The sequence below is a fragment of the Molossus molossus genome, unplaced genomic scaffold, assembly GCF_014108415.1.
Source record: "Molossus molossus isolate mMolMol1 unplaced genomic scaffold, mMolMol1.p scaffold_m16_p_12, whole genome shotgun sequence".
NCBI classification, from domain to species: Eukaryota; Metazoa; Chordata; class Mammalia; order Chiroptera; family Molossidae; genus Molossus; species Molossus molossus.
The window spans coordinates 92,636,106-92,650,232 of NW_023425347.1; the positions used below are offsets into that span (position 1 = coordinate 92,636,106).

At 56.6% G+C, this 14,127-nt stretch overlaps 1 protein-coding gene across 1 annotated transcript; it reads left to right on the plus strand.

Moving 5' to 3' along the window:
- The first annotated feature begins 1,716 nt into the window (after nt 1–1,716).
- On the plus strand, nt 1,717–12,150 carry TAS1R2 (taste 1 receptor member 2). Its single transcript, XM_036257358.1, has 6 exons — nt 1,717–1,907; nt 3,531–3,831; nt 5,240–6,013; nt 8,220–8,429; nt 10,051–10,174; nt 11,222–12,150. The coding sequence occupies exons 1-6, from the start codon at nt 1,726–1,728 to the stop codon at nt 12,148–12,150; spliced, it is 2,520 nt and encodes an 839-aa protein (XP_036113251.1). The 5' UTR covers nt 1,717–1,725.
- Nucleotides 12,151–14,127: the final 1,977 nt, after the last annotated feature.

The following is a 14,127-nucleotide window of genomic DNA, read 5'->3' on the forward strand; positions in this document are numbered from 1 at the left end:
AAGTCATGACGTTTGAAAGCATTGCAGAGGGCCTGCTGCCCCCACAACCCTGTGACAGACCCAGCTGAGCTGTGCGTTATAGCAGGTCCCCCTTAGGCTCCTGCTAGGCCCCATCGTTAGGGCCAGAAAGGACCACAGCAGTATATGGACCAACAGCATTATATGGCCAAGGGTCTCTGACACCAATGGGTCCCTAAGAGCCAGCTCCCTCCATCCAACTTTTGTGGGGTAGTCACCTTTGACTTTAGGATTTTTTTTTTTTTAATGCCAGGTCAGAATACATGCTTTAAAAAAACATTATATATATATATATATGTGTGTGTGTGTGTGTATATATGTATATATATGTTTTTATTGATTTTTAGAGAGAGAGGAAGGGAGAGAGAGAAACGTTGATAAGAGAGACACATCTATCGGTTGCCTCCTGCACACCCCACTGGGGATTGAGCCCACAACCTGGGCATGTGCCCTGACTGGGAATTGAACCGGTGACCTCTTGGTCCATAGGTTGACGCTCAATGACTGAGCCACACTGACCAGGCAACTGTAGGAATTTTCAACTTTCCTTTTTGCCAGGACCCTTGTCCCTTGGCTCTGGTCCAAGGTGGGTGACTCAGAGGGGGCTCACTCTGCAAAGCAGACCGATGGATTGTGGGGCTGAGCATGGCCGCTGCGTGACAGAGCCAGACCCCGCCCCCACTCCCACCTCCAGCTCTCCTCGCTGCGGCCCACTGCTTGTATGGAGCAGTGACCTTGACCTCACCATCCACAAGCGCCGTGGAGATGCAGGGCCACGCCCTAGAGTCTGGCTTGTGATTTGAATGTCAGCTCTGTGGCTTGTACAATCCAGGGTGAGTTTCTCAACTTCCCTGTGCCTCAGTTTCCTCATCTGTGAACTGGGTTGGTAACAGTCCCAGTTTTCATGAGTATTAAGAGAGATGGAGAATGACAAGCATTCAGTATGGTGCCTGGTTCTTTTTTTTTTTTTTTTTTTTATCCTCACCAGAGGACATTTTTCCATTTTTTGTTCAGGTAGAGTGGGAGGGAGAGAGAGGAACAGAGAGAGAGAGAGAAACATTGACGTGAAAGGAACACATCGAGTGGCTGCCACCCGCACAACCGACCAGGGCCGGGGACAAACTACAACCGAGGTACATGCCCTTAGCAGGAACCGAACCCGGGTCTCTCCGGACCGCAGGCCGACGCTCTAACCACTGAGCCAAACCGGCCAGGGCTGGTGCCTGGTTCTTATTGACAATAGCTAAGACTGGGGGACACCTGCTATGCGCCAGATGCCATTAGAATTGCCCCATGCCAGGCCACCTTGGTCAGGTTCCAAAGGTGGCTCCCTTTGCCAAGCTACTGTCTACTGATGTGGTCATCTATGTCCTTTACTCCCAGATGTTTGAAACATCAGGGGATGTGACCAGTCTTTAACCGTGAGGCAGAAGGCCAGGGCCAAGTTGGCAGGACATGCTCTCTCTACCTCCAAACGGGATTCTTCCAGACCACGCAGGCCCCACCGTGCCCCGAGAAGGGACTGTCCTCGGTCAGCCTCCTCCCCTTCCCCCAGATCCCTCTCCCCTCTCCACCTGTCCCAGGTGTTCTCCCCGCCCCGACAGCAGCAGGACCGTCACTATGTAAATGCCTGTGCAAATCCCCTGGTATAAGCAGCTCGCCCTCTGGTGAGGCAGAGCCACCTCTTGGGACCCTCACTTCCCAGCCATGGGACCCCAGGCCAGGGTGGTCTGCTCCCTGTTCTTTCTGCTACAGGTCCTGGCTGAGCCCGCTGAGAACTCGGACTTCAGCCTGGCTGGGGATTACGTCTTGGGTGGCCTCTTCACCCTCCATGCCAACATGAAGGGCACTGTCCACCTCAACTTTCTGCAGGTGCCCAAGTGCAAGGAGTGAGTCTCCAGCGGGGGGCTGGATGTGGTGAGGGGAGGGGGAGCGGGCTGGTTCTGTGGTCCTTGGGAGGCAAGGCCAAGACAGGGCTCAGAAAGCTCCTCCTCATTCATTGCCGGATCCCCGTCCTGGAGCCACCTCGCTGGCCCCCAGGAAGGCCCCCGCAGTCCCCACTACTGACATCGTTGGCCATCGGGTTCTGAAACACTGAGACCTGGGTTGTCCCCATGTCTGTCTCTTACTGTAAAGACTTATAGGATGTTTGAGATCATAAGGCCTTGTCTTAGAGACCATCAACACCACCCCCACCCCCTCTGGCAACAGGGGACTCCCAGTGAGTCCACCTCGAGGCCCAGTCGAGACACCAGGTGTCACACCCTTGGAGGCAGAATGTGGTTCTTCTGCAGCAGGTTCTCAGACCGGAGGGGAATGTTTGCCTTTTCCCAGGGCACTTCCAGGACTGGGGGGCATTTCCTCGGCCCTCCCCTCCCCTTGGGGTGGCAACATCACTCGGAGATTGGGTGGGCATCTTCCTGCCAGGATGAAGGCCGGATGTTGGAGCCAGCCTGGAACTGTAGGAGAGTGACCTTGTGCATGGAGGGTAAAGGCATTCTGGGAGAGGGAGAAAGGAAGGAGAGTGCAAAAGATGACTAAGCACTGCCTCTAAGATGACTAAGCACAGACTTCTGTGATGTTGGGGAAGATTGTATGATGGCTTGAGAATGGTGAGGGTGATAATGCAGGGACGATACTAAGCATGATGTTAGATGTTCTGACACCAGTGATAATGGCAGGGAGTCCAGCGAAATGATGGTGATAATGGAAGTGATCATAGTGGTGATGGTGGTGGTGGTGGCGGTGGTGATTGTGGTGGTGATCCTGATGATGCTGATGGTGAGGGTGGTGATGGTGGTGATGGCAGAAGTGATAGTGGTTATGATGCTGATGGTGATGATGATGATGGTGGTGGTGATAATGGTGATGGTGATGATGGTGATGGTGATGATGATGGAAGTGATAGTGGTGATGGTGGTAGTGGTGCTGGTGATAATGGTGATGATGGTGGTGATGATAGTGGTGATGGTGATAGTGGTGGTGGTGGTGATAGTGGTTGTGATACTGATGGTGATAATGTTGGTGGTGATGATAGTGATGGTGGTGGTGATGATGGTGGTGGTGATGGAGGTTGATGGTGATGACGGTGCTGGTGAGGATGGTGGTATTGGTAATGGTGACCACACGTGGTGACAGTGATGCAGTGGTGATGCTGTTGGAAACAGGAATAGTAGGTGATGACGGTGACAGTGGTGATAATGGTGGTGGAGTTACAGTGGGTAATGGCGGTCACATTGCGGACATTGGCCGAGCGGTGAGAGTCCAGAGTCCATGGTAGTGATTGGCGGCCACGAAGATCAGAGTGTTGGAGGTGGTCATAGGGACGATGATGATCCCCGAGATGTGGTACAGCGACAGCGAGGTGGTAAAAATGCCGAATCTTCTGGGGTGGCTCCTTCCTGGGCAGTGCCTCCCTCAGCTTTCCCTTGGCATGTGGGGACAACGGGCTCGGTCCCCTGCCGGCCCCTCTCACTCCGGACCTGCTTCCTGCCGCACCGCGGCGCCTGCAGGTACGAAGTGAAGACGCTGGGCTACAAGCTCATGCAGGCCATGCGCTTCGCGGTGGAGGAGATCAACAGCCGCCGCGGCCTGCTGCCGGGTGTGCGGCTGGGCTACGAGATGGTGGACGTCTGCTACCTCTCCAACAACGTGCAGCCCGTGCTCTACTTCCTGGCGCAGGACGACAATTTCCTGCCCATCCAGGAGGACTACAGCCACTATGTGCCCCGCGTGGTGGCCGTCATTGGCCCTGAAAACTCTGAGTCTACCATGACTGTGGCCCACTTCCTCTCCCTCTTTCTCCTTCCACAGGTGAGGCCCGTAGGCCTGGGAGGAGGGATGGGAGGGGGCAGAGGTGTGGCTGTCCAGAGGGCTCAGCCCCCGCCAGTCGTGGGGTGGAGGTGGGAGCAGAAGCAGGCTCAGGTCATGGACCCCGATCCTGGGAAAGCAGCCCGGCCTATTGGTCGAGAGCTCAGGCTTTGGGGACAGACTTGGGTGTGCATCTGGGCTCTGAGTCCTGCCCATTGTGAAGCCTTGAGCAAATCTCTTTTTTTTAAAATATGTTTTTTAAAATAGAGTTTTAGAGAGGAAGGGAGAGGGAGGGACAGAAACACGGACGAGACACTGACTGGCTGCCTCCTGCACACCCCCTACTGGGGATCCAGCTTGCGACCTGGGCATGTGCCCTGCCTGGGAAGCAAACCGGCGACCTCTGGATGCTCGGGACAACACTCAGCCACTGAGCCACACCGGCCGGGCTTGAGCAAATCTCTCACCTCTTCTGAGCCTTCTCAAAGTGAGATGCTAAGAGTTCTATCCCAAGACTGTCTGAAGATTAAAGCATTTATCCTATACAAGAGTTCCCAGCACACAGTAGGTAGGCGGTAATGTTACCGTTGTTAGTAGAGCATCTTGCACAAGAATGGACACTCAGAGAATGCTCAGTATTGTCCTGGGTGCTTCCTAGCACAGGGCCTGCCACATAGCAAGTCCTGTAGCTATTGTTATTACTCTTATTATCACTGTTACCATCATCACAGTCCAGCTGGCATAAAATGTCCATTCATTTAAAGAGAAGCTAGCACCGGACTTGGCACACAGTAGGTAGTCACAAATCCGGTAATTTTTGCTGTTTTTTGAAATTACTTTTTAGATACTGAAAGGAAGGGAGAGAGAGAGCATGTACAAGAGAGAGAAAGAAACATCAAATGGTGGTTCTACTAATGCATTTATTGGTTGCCTCTTGTGTGTGCCCTGACTGGAGATCAAGCCTGTAACCTTGGCGTATCAGGATGACACTCAAACCAACTGAGCTACCCGGCCAGGGCCTTTGCTGTTGTTTTTACTATGTAAAGCATCTAGCACAGGGTCTGACACACAGTAGGTGCTCAGTACATGTTCATATTCGTGTGACACCTAGTCCAGGACCGAACTCATTCTCTCATTCACTTAACAAGCATTTATTGAGCACCTACTACGCGGACACTGTTGCAGGCACAGGGGATACAGCTGGGAGCTAGAGCTTGTCTCCTAGTGGAGAGACAGACAGGAAACGTCAATGAAGGAATGCTTTCGGATGCTCGAAAGTCCGAGGTGCGATGGGTAAAGGAGAAGTCGAGCAGGGTGAGGAGACGGGGCATGACCACGCGGGTACAGGTGGGCTGCAGCTGTAAACGGGGTTGGCAGGTGGCGGTTCAATGTCCACGCCCTCCCCGGGCAGATCACCTACAGCGCCATCAGCGACGGCCTGCGGGACAAGCAGCGCTTCCCCGCCGTGCTGCGCACCGTGCCGGGCGCCGGTCACCACGTGGAGGCCATGGTGCAACTGATGCTTCACTTCGGCTGGAACTGGATCGCCGTGCTGGTCAGCAGCGACGACTACGGCCGCTACAGCAGCCGGCTGCTCGGCGAGCGCCTGGCCCGCCGCGACGTCTGCATCGCCCTGCACGAGGCGCTGCCCGCGCCCCCGCGCACCCCGGCGGCGACCCGGCGCGAGCGCAGGCGCCTGAGGGCCGTCGTGGACAAGCTGCGGCAGAGCTCGGCGCGCGTGGTGGTCGTGTTCTCGCCCGACCTGGCCTTGCACAGCTTCTTCCGCGAGGTGCTGCGCCGGAACCTCACCGGCGTCGTGTGGATCGCCTCCGAGTCCTGGGCCATCGACCCGGTCCTGCACAGCCTCAGCGAGCTGCGCCACACCGGCACCTTCCTGGGCGTCACCACCCAGGCCGTGCCCATGCCCGGCTTCAGTGAGTTCCGCCTGCGCAGTGCCCAGGCCAGGCCGCCCGCGCCCAACAGGACCAGTCTGAGGGCCACCTGCAACCAGGAGTGTGACACCTGCCTGGACACCACCGAGTCCTTCAGCAGCATCCTCACACTCTCCGGCGAGCGCGTGGCCTACAGCGTGTACTCTGCTGTGTACGCCGTGGCCCATGCGCTGCACAGCCTCCTGGGCTGCAGCCGGACCAGCTGCTCCAGAGAGGTGGTCTACCCTTGGCGGGTGAGAGAAGCTGGGGACCCGAGCAGGCGCAGAGTCTTTGGTTGCCATGGAGAGGACACCCCGGCCCCTCCTGCTCTAGTCTCTCCATCCCTAGTTGGGTTCCGGGCCAATGGGTGGGCGAGGCCATGGGACATGCCCTGCCTCCCACACATAGAACCAGTAGTCCTTCGTGGTGCCAAAGCAAATGCTCCTTTTCATTAATTTAATCCTCACCATCCGTGACCGTCTGTCTGAGGGTTCAGGGGAAATCTGGTGGAAGCAAATCGCGCAGCAGTGGAGGCCGCTGCGGTCTCTCCGGGGTGCAGAGCCTGGGGAATGGGCCTGAGGTCCCCATCAGCTCTTCAGGTCCTGCTTCAGGTTCAGGGATAATTGTCCCAGATCTGCGTCATCTTGATTCAGACCTGGAATTTAGCTCGGTGTTTCTGACTCACACACACACCTCTACCATCAAGCCCCTGGGGTGGAGAAGATTCTACTCAGCATCCGGGGGAGCAGAGGGTTTCACAGCGGAGCCGTGCACTTCGTCCTTTGCTACCAAACATCACTGCGCTGAAACCATTCCCTGAGTTTGTCGAAGTTTGGAGCTCAGCCAACGCCCCAATCCTTGTACCTGGCCCCTCCTTATTCTCCCCTTCTCACTTTTCTAGATACCCACCCATCCCCCAATACCTGGTCACTTCCTTAACAGAGCAGGTTAGTTAGTTCTCTATAAATCTCCCCTCTCTCTATTCTATTTATTACCTCTCCGCCCCATAACCTCAGAGCCTAACCTTGCAGCCCTACGTGTTCATTCTTTTAAAAAACGCAGTTATTCTTTCAAAGGAATTCTGGTGCCAGCTGGCAAAATACTTCACTATATGCCCTGCTACATTAATAACACAATTATCATGGGTGCTTTACTGTTTTCGGAGCGCCTGCTAGGCCATGTGCCCCGTGTACACCACCTTACCTCATGGCCGTCCTACGAAGTTGATAGTCTGCAGACAGGGAAACTGAGGATAGGGAGTTAGAGGGATTCGCCCACGATTGCTCAGTGGTAAACAGCAGCCTGTGGCTTTGAACCCAGGTCTGGCCCATCCCGCTGTGGTCCTCCCGCTTCTCCCTCCAGGCGTCTCCCAGCCACGGTCGGCAGGAGCCGGGATGAAGGACCAGTCGACTTCTGTCCTCCCCCAACAGTGCAGACCAGAGAGCACCGACACAGAGCCGGGCTCTCCAGCCCCGCTGACTGAGCACCATCGCGTGCTGGGCCCTGGCCGGCACTGCGAGAGAATCAGACCTCGCCCTGGGAGATGGGGACAGCTCAGCACCACCTCTGCTGAGTGCAGGAGGGTCAGAGCTGCCGCTCTGCAGGGGGGCAGGGCTGGGGAAGGCAGGATTTAAGTGGTGGGAGGGCGGCTGCTGGACATTCCAGAAGGAGAGTCCTGACTCTGGAAGCCTCCTTGGGGAGAAGGCTAGGGACCATCTCCCTTGGCAATTTCTCTGTCAGTCCCCAAGGAGAAGCGAGCGCTGGGCCCCCAAGATGTACCCCCAGTGGACTCTCTTATTTACGGAGGGGGAAGTCTAGGAGCCAGGCTAAGTTGGGAGCCCCTTTGGAGTCAGACCAGAGAGGTTCAGTGACTTGCTCACAGTCACACAGCACATCGAGGACAGGGCTAGGATGGAATTCCGGCCCAAGGAGGCCCAGTCCCAAGCATGTTCTAGTTTGTCCCATTGTCTGTGTCCTGAGAGTGATGGGGTGGAGTAGGGGGAGGCTGGTGGGACCTGGGGGGCAGGGGAGATTCCAGATTCTTAGAGGTGAGCAAGGGAGTGGACTCTGGTGCTCAGGTATGGGCTCCAGAGGGATGGCCAAAGGGACTTCTGAGAGAGGGAATATTATCAAATCCTCAGTAGAGGTGAGCATTTACTCAGGCCCTGTTCTAAGCCCCGAACATAGATTGACGTATTTATTGCTTCAGAGCCCAGAAGGTAGGGTTTTTGTTGCTCCCCTTCTGCAGAAGAGGCAGAGGTTCAGAGAGGTTAAGCCGCAGGCCCGAGGCACAGCTGATGCCTAAACCCAGAGCCACTGCCTCCCACGTGCCACAGTTACAAAGTCCCGTGGCCCCATCACGCAGATGCGGAGGTCGAGGGGAGCGGGAGGGCAGGTTTCTCCCAGGCCTGGCCCAGCCTCTGATGCCGGCTCCGCTTCCCTGTTCTCCCGCCCCTCCAGCTGCTTCAGGAGATCAGGAAGGTCAACTTCACCCTCCTGGGCCAACACATCTTCTTCGACCAGCAGGGGGACCTGCCCATGCCCCTGGAGGTCATCCAGTGGCAGTGGAACCGGAGCCAGAACCCTTTCCAGAGCTTCGCCTCCTACCACCCGACGCGGCGGCAGCTGAGGGTCGTCGGCGGCGTCTCCTGGCACACCCCCGACGGCGCGGTCAGCCCCCCAGGGGCTGGGGGAGGCCTCTGCTGGGGCGGCCGGGGTCCATTTGTCAAGGAGCGCACCGAGATCATTACCGATAGCTGGTCTCTATCTGTGGGTGTCCTGTCTGGGTCCCGTCCTTCCACGTGGATCGAGAACTGGAAGTTCAGGGCCTGCTGGCTCCTCAGCACCGTGGGGTCAGGGCCTCCGCGAAGTCGGCGTTCACTGGGCATGCGTGTGCTGAGGGCTGCAGTTCTCATGTCAACCCTAGGAAACAGAGGCTGCTGTTCTCCCTCTCTTACGGCTTAGGAAACTGAAGGCACAGAGAGGTTGCGTGACCTCCCTGAGGCCACACAGCGTGTCCATGGTAGAGGTGCTCTTTGCACAGCACCCAGGCTACACCCTGCCAGTTAGTGCTCATGTTTCCGGTGTGGTAGCTACCCTTTAACTGTCTCTGGCAGCTGTCCGTCTAAAGCTCCATTTCTGAAAGATATGCTTTTATTGATTTTTTTTTTTTTTTTAGAGAGAAAGGAAGGGAGAGAGAGACAGAAATATCGATGTCAGAGAGAAACATCGATTGGCTGCCTCCTGCTCGCTGCCTACTGGGCATCGAGCCCGCAACCTGGGCACGTGCCCTGACTGGGAATCGAACCGGGACCTTTCAGTCCATGGGACGACGCTCAATCCACTGAGCCACACCGTCCGGGCCAAAGCTCCATTTTTAATCCTCCTTAGACAATATGTGTCAGAATTCTGCTGGTGTGGGGAGGGGTAGACACTCAGGCTCGTGGGGAGGGGTGGGGATCAAGGGATCTCAAAGCTTCTGGAAGAACCTACTACTCTCCCCCTGCCTCACACTGTCCCCAGTTCCAGAGCTCCCGACGCTGCCGGTGTCTGAGCTTCTCGGGATTTTTATGGAGTAAATCGGTTTGGTGCCTTCATTTGTTCGCTAGGGCTGCAGTACCCACCTGCACAGGCTGGGGGGCTTACAGGATGGAGTGTTGCTCTGGCCAGGTGGCTCAGCTGGAGTGTCATCCCGTACTCCAGAAGGCTGTGGGTTCAGTTCCCAGTCAGGCCACATGCCTCTGTGCTGGGTACTCGTCTAGGTTCTGGAAATACAGCGGTAAAAACAACACACATGGTCACTGCCTACCTGCTCTTGCTCACCTAAAAGCCACCCCCCCAGGCTGTGCGCATAAGACTGTTGGTTGCAGTGACAGAAAGTGATGTAAGCAAAACGTGAATCATCACCTCACATCACTGAAACCTCTAGGGGTAGAAGTGAGGCTTCAGGCAAGGATGGATCCAGGATCTCACTCTCCGTCTCTCAGATTCTTCCTCGGGCATGTTCTCTGCCCTGGAGACAAGGTGGATGCCAGCAGCCCCAGAGTCACGTCCTGTCCTCCCAGCAGCCTCCTAAAGTCTCTGCCTCCTCAGTTGGGTGGGTGTGGTCAGGTCTCAGGCAGGCAAAACGAACAAGGTCCCTACAAAGGTCCAGTTCTAAGAATGGCAACCTCAGCACCCCTTCCCCTTCCAGACGGGCCAGGCTTCCCTGCCCTGCAGGGAGCAGGGAGAGTCGGGAGGCCCTCAGCGTGTGGGGGAGGAGGGCCAGGGTCTCACGCCCTCCTCCCGCCAGGTCCCCGTGTCCACGTGCTCCAAGGACTGCCAGCCTGGGCAGAAGAAGAAGTCAGTGGGCATCCACCCCTGCTGCTTTGAGTGTCTTGACTGCCTGCCTGGCACCTTCCTCAACAAAACTGAAGGTAGGCTTGCAGGCTGGCACCCCTCTCTCGCCCTTGCCCTGCCCGGAGGTCTCCAGGCCCCTCCCCCTTTGGCAGGATCTCTGGGCCTCCCTGAAGCAATCAATGTAAGTGTCCAAAGGCCAGGGGCCATGTTTGATTCCACTTGTATCTCCCCAGTACCTGGTGTAGAGAAAAATCTTCACGTAGTCCACGGTCCAGGGGTGCCAGGCCAGGGAAAGTCCCCGGGGGATGGGTGGACAATACCGGAATGAATGCATGAGTGAATGAGTGGCCTGCCAACAGAGGAAGTGTCCCTGGCAGACGGGGACAGTATCTGACGTGTCTCTCTGGTCTCCCAAATGCCTAGCACAGCTCAGAGCCCATAGCAGCTGCTCAGTGAATATTTCTTGAATGACATTCTTGATTAGAAGGATTAACTAACATTTCCCTCTCTAGATCATAACTCCAGGAAGACGCGGACTCTGTCATCTCTCTGTCCACGTCCGGGTTTAGCACAGTTCAGAGCTGGGGCTCAAATTATTTTTTTTCATGACTTCATTGGTTAGTAAATTAAATGGATGTATCCATCTGCCAATCAAACCACTTACTATGTGCCTGGAAGAGCCCAGGGCACCAAGTTGCCTGAAGGCGGGGGCTGGGCTACTCCATCTCTGTGGCCGCCCACCTCGGGTGTTTCTCACAGTGGACGGTGCTCAGACACATGCTTGCTGAATGGATTCTTTGAATAAATAGTTGACAGTCTCTTCCACCGGAGAGTGAGGTCTTGGAAGGCAGGGATTACAGCTGTTCGGCTCTGAGTCAAAGAGACGGGGGTTCAGATCCTGCCTCTGGACACGCTGGCTTCCTGACCTTCCCTGACGGAGCCTCAGTTTTCGTCATCTGTGAAATGGGGTTGCTGTGAGGACTTGATGAGCCAGTGGGTATCAGGGACTCGGTGAATGTTGGCTGTGACTGCAGGGGTCACCTTAGCTCTCTCTCTCCATCCCGGGGGCCTGGCCCCGCAGGAGGGTGGGTTCGGCTGACGGGAATTGCTGTGGGCTCTTGCAGATGAATTCGACTGCCAGCCCTGCCTGAGCAATGAGTGGTCCCACAGGAAAGACACCTCCTGCTTCAAGCGGCGACTGGCCTTCCTCAAGTGGCAGGACACACCCACCCTCGTTGTGGCCGTGCTGGCGGCCCTGGGCTTCCTCAGCACCCTGGCCATCCTGGTAATCTTCTGGAAGCATCTCCAGACCCCCATGGTTCGTTCAGCGGGGGGCCCCATGTGCTTCTTGATACTGACGCCGCTGCTGGTGGCGTACACGATGGTGCCTGTGTACGTGGGGCCGCCCACGGTGTCCACCTGCTTCTGCCGCCAGACCTTCTTCACCGTCTGCATCACCGTCTGCATCTCCTGCATCACGGTGCGCTCTTTCCAGATCGTGTGCGTCTTCAAGATGGCCAGCCGCCTGCCGCGCGCCTACGGCTACTGGGTTCGCTGCCACGGGCCCTACGTGTTCGTGGTGCTCGTCATGGTGCTCAAGGTGGTCATTGTGATATGCAGCCTGCTGGTCACAAGCATCAGCCCCACCGCCCGAGCGGACCCCCGGGACCCCGAGGTCATGGTCCTCTCCTGCAACCCCAACTACCGCAAGGGGCTGCTGGTCAACACCAGCCTGGACCTGCTCCTCTCTGTGGCCGGCTTCGGCTTCGCCTACATGGGCAGGGAGCTGCCCACCAACTACAACGAGGCCAAGTTCATTACCTTCTGCACGACCTTCTATTGCATCTCCTCCATCTCCCTCTGCACCTTCATGTCTGTCTACGAGGGGGTGCTGGTCACCTTCCTAGACCTCTTGGTCACTGTGCTCAACCTCCTGGGCATTAGCCTGGGCTACTTCGGCCCGAAGTGCTACCTGATCCTCTTCCACCCGGAGCGCAACACGGCAGCCTACTTCAGCAGCATGATCCAGGGCTACACCATGGGGAGGGACTAGTGCGGCCCGCGGGACCGAGGGCCCCAGCGTTGGGGGACGCAGGACAGGGGGCTTGCTGGTTCACACGATCCCTATTGCCACCTGGTCCTCGTCACTGGTGTGGTGTCCCTTCCAGGTTCTCTGCATCCCGGATGTTTTCACCCACCTAGTCGCAGATGCCTAAAAACATTCACACTTCGCTCCTTCCCCTCAAGCTGTTTAGCTTGCCAGGCACCTGCACTCCTAGAAAAAGTGACCCAAGGTGACCTATCCCTGGTCTCCAAGGACGGAGTCTGATTTCGCAGCCTATGTCTGCCATCTGGTGGTCACAGCGGGTACCTGCAGATTCCACCTCAATCCCTTCCCTTGCGTGCCTGGTCCTGCTGTGGTTGGTTTGGGAGGGTGTGAGCTCCCCACATCATTTTCTAGCTGCCCACGTGTCTCCGTCTCATCTCCCAGATTCCCCCAGAGCTCGGACCCAGGCTTCTGCGTTATCTTTGAATAACGGCTGGCACAGTGGGTGCTTCCTAAATGCTTGTGCATAAACCTCACTTGGGTGAAATGAATCTGTTTCCTTCTTGTTTCCAGAGGTCCCTGAGAAAGGACATGTGGGATCAGAGAGACCTCGGTTTGGATCCCAGCATGGCCACTTCTGAATTGTGTATGTTGGGCTAGTTATTTACTGCCCCCGAGCCTACACTTGCCCATCTCTAGAATGGGAACAGCAGCTGTTTCACCAGCGGTCACGTGTGTCCAGTGCCTGTAGCAGGTACTCAGGAAATGCCAACCACTGCAAAGCCACACGACCCTTGAACCATCAGGGACAAAGCAAGGTAGTGTTTCTTTTCACATCCAAATGACTGTGGCATACCCTCCGGTACTAGGCTCTTTTGGAAATTAGCTACCCCCTAGCAAATTCTGAGTGTTGTCTTTAGGGTATTTGGGCCTCATGTGTGCCCAGAGACAGCTGTGCCAGTGCACTGCTGGGCATGGCCGTGCCCTTGCTGCCCACCTCCAGTGGTGGGCTCCGGGGGCCAGAACTTCACTGCTGAGGCCAAACTGCTGCCCAGAGAGGCTAGGTGTCCAGCTCAGGTGCACCCAGTGCACAGGTGGGAGCGCGGTGTCACGGGTGCCCTGGGGAACCCATTCCTGTGGAGACATTGGGGCCCTCTCGGGACTCCTTGGGAGAGATTTCTAGTCTGGCCCGGACCAGCCCTGATAGGGGCCACTTCCATAAGCTCACCTGCACCTGGGAGGGTAGGACCAGCTCCTCCCTGTCCGGGACTGACCTCTTTCATGCTTCAAGGTGGTGGGTGGTGGGATCTTGGCTTGAATCATCTGGGATTTGGGGGAACGGCCTTCTCATTTCGGGGCCACTTCTGCATAAGGGCAGGGTAGTCCCGTCTCTCTTCTCTGAGCCTCTTTCCGGAGCTGGGCACAAACAGGAGCCCCGTGAGCATGGGTGAGGCGGCAAAGTCACCCTCAGACTCCGTCACCTCCACTTCACCAGCGTCCCCTCCGACCCTCGCACGGGCAGCTCGGTTCATCTCCCTCGGCCTGGGGTGCCGGACACCGAGAACCGTTCAGAATCACAAAGCAAGTACTTGTACCTACAACCCATGAGGACGATAGCTGACATTTATGACCCTCCCCAAAACCTTTGCTGCTTGATCCATTTATTCTCACAAGACTCCGTTAGGCTCTGTTCGGATCCTTACTTTGCAGACGGGGGAAAAGGTGCAGAGGATCACCCGCAGTCATGTTGGGGGACTCAGTCTCCCCACCAATGTGCTGGTGTGCCGGGGCCTCAGGCTCCAGGGGTGGCTGGTGGAGGTGTTGAGCAGGGAAGACTGTGGGGGAAGCTGGATTTGGGAAGAGCCTTGAAGGACGGAGATGTGTTTGGAAGGCAGGAAGTTAGACTGTGGGGGAAGGGCAGGGGCCAGCAGGAGCAAAGGTGGGGTGCGAGGAGGCCAGGGTAGCTCGGTGGGAACAGGTGGC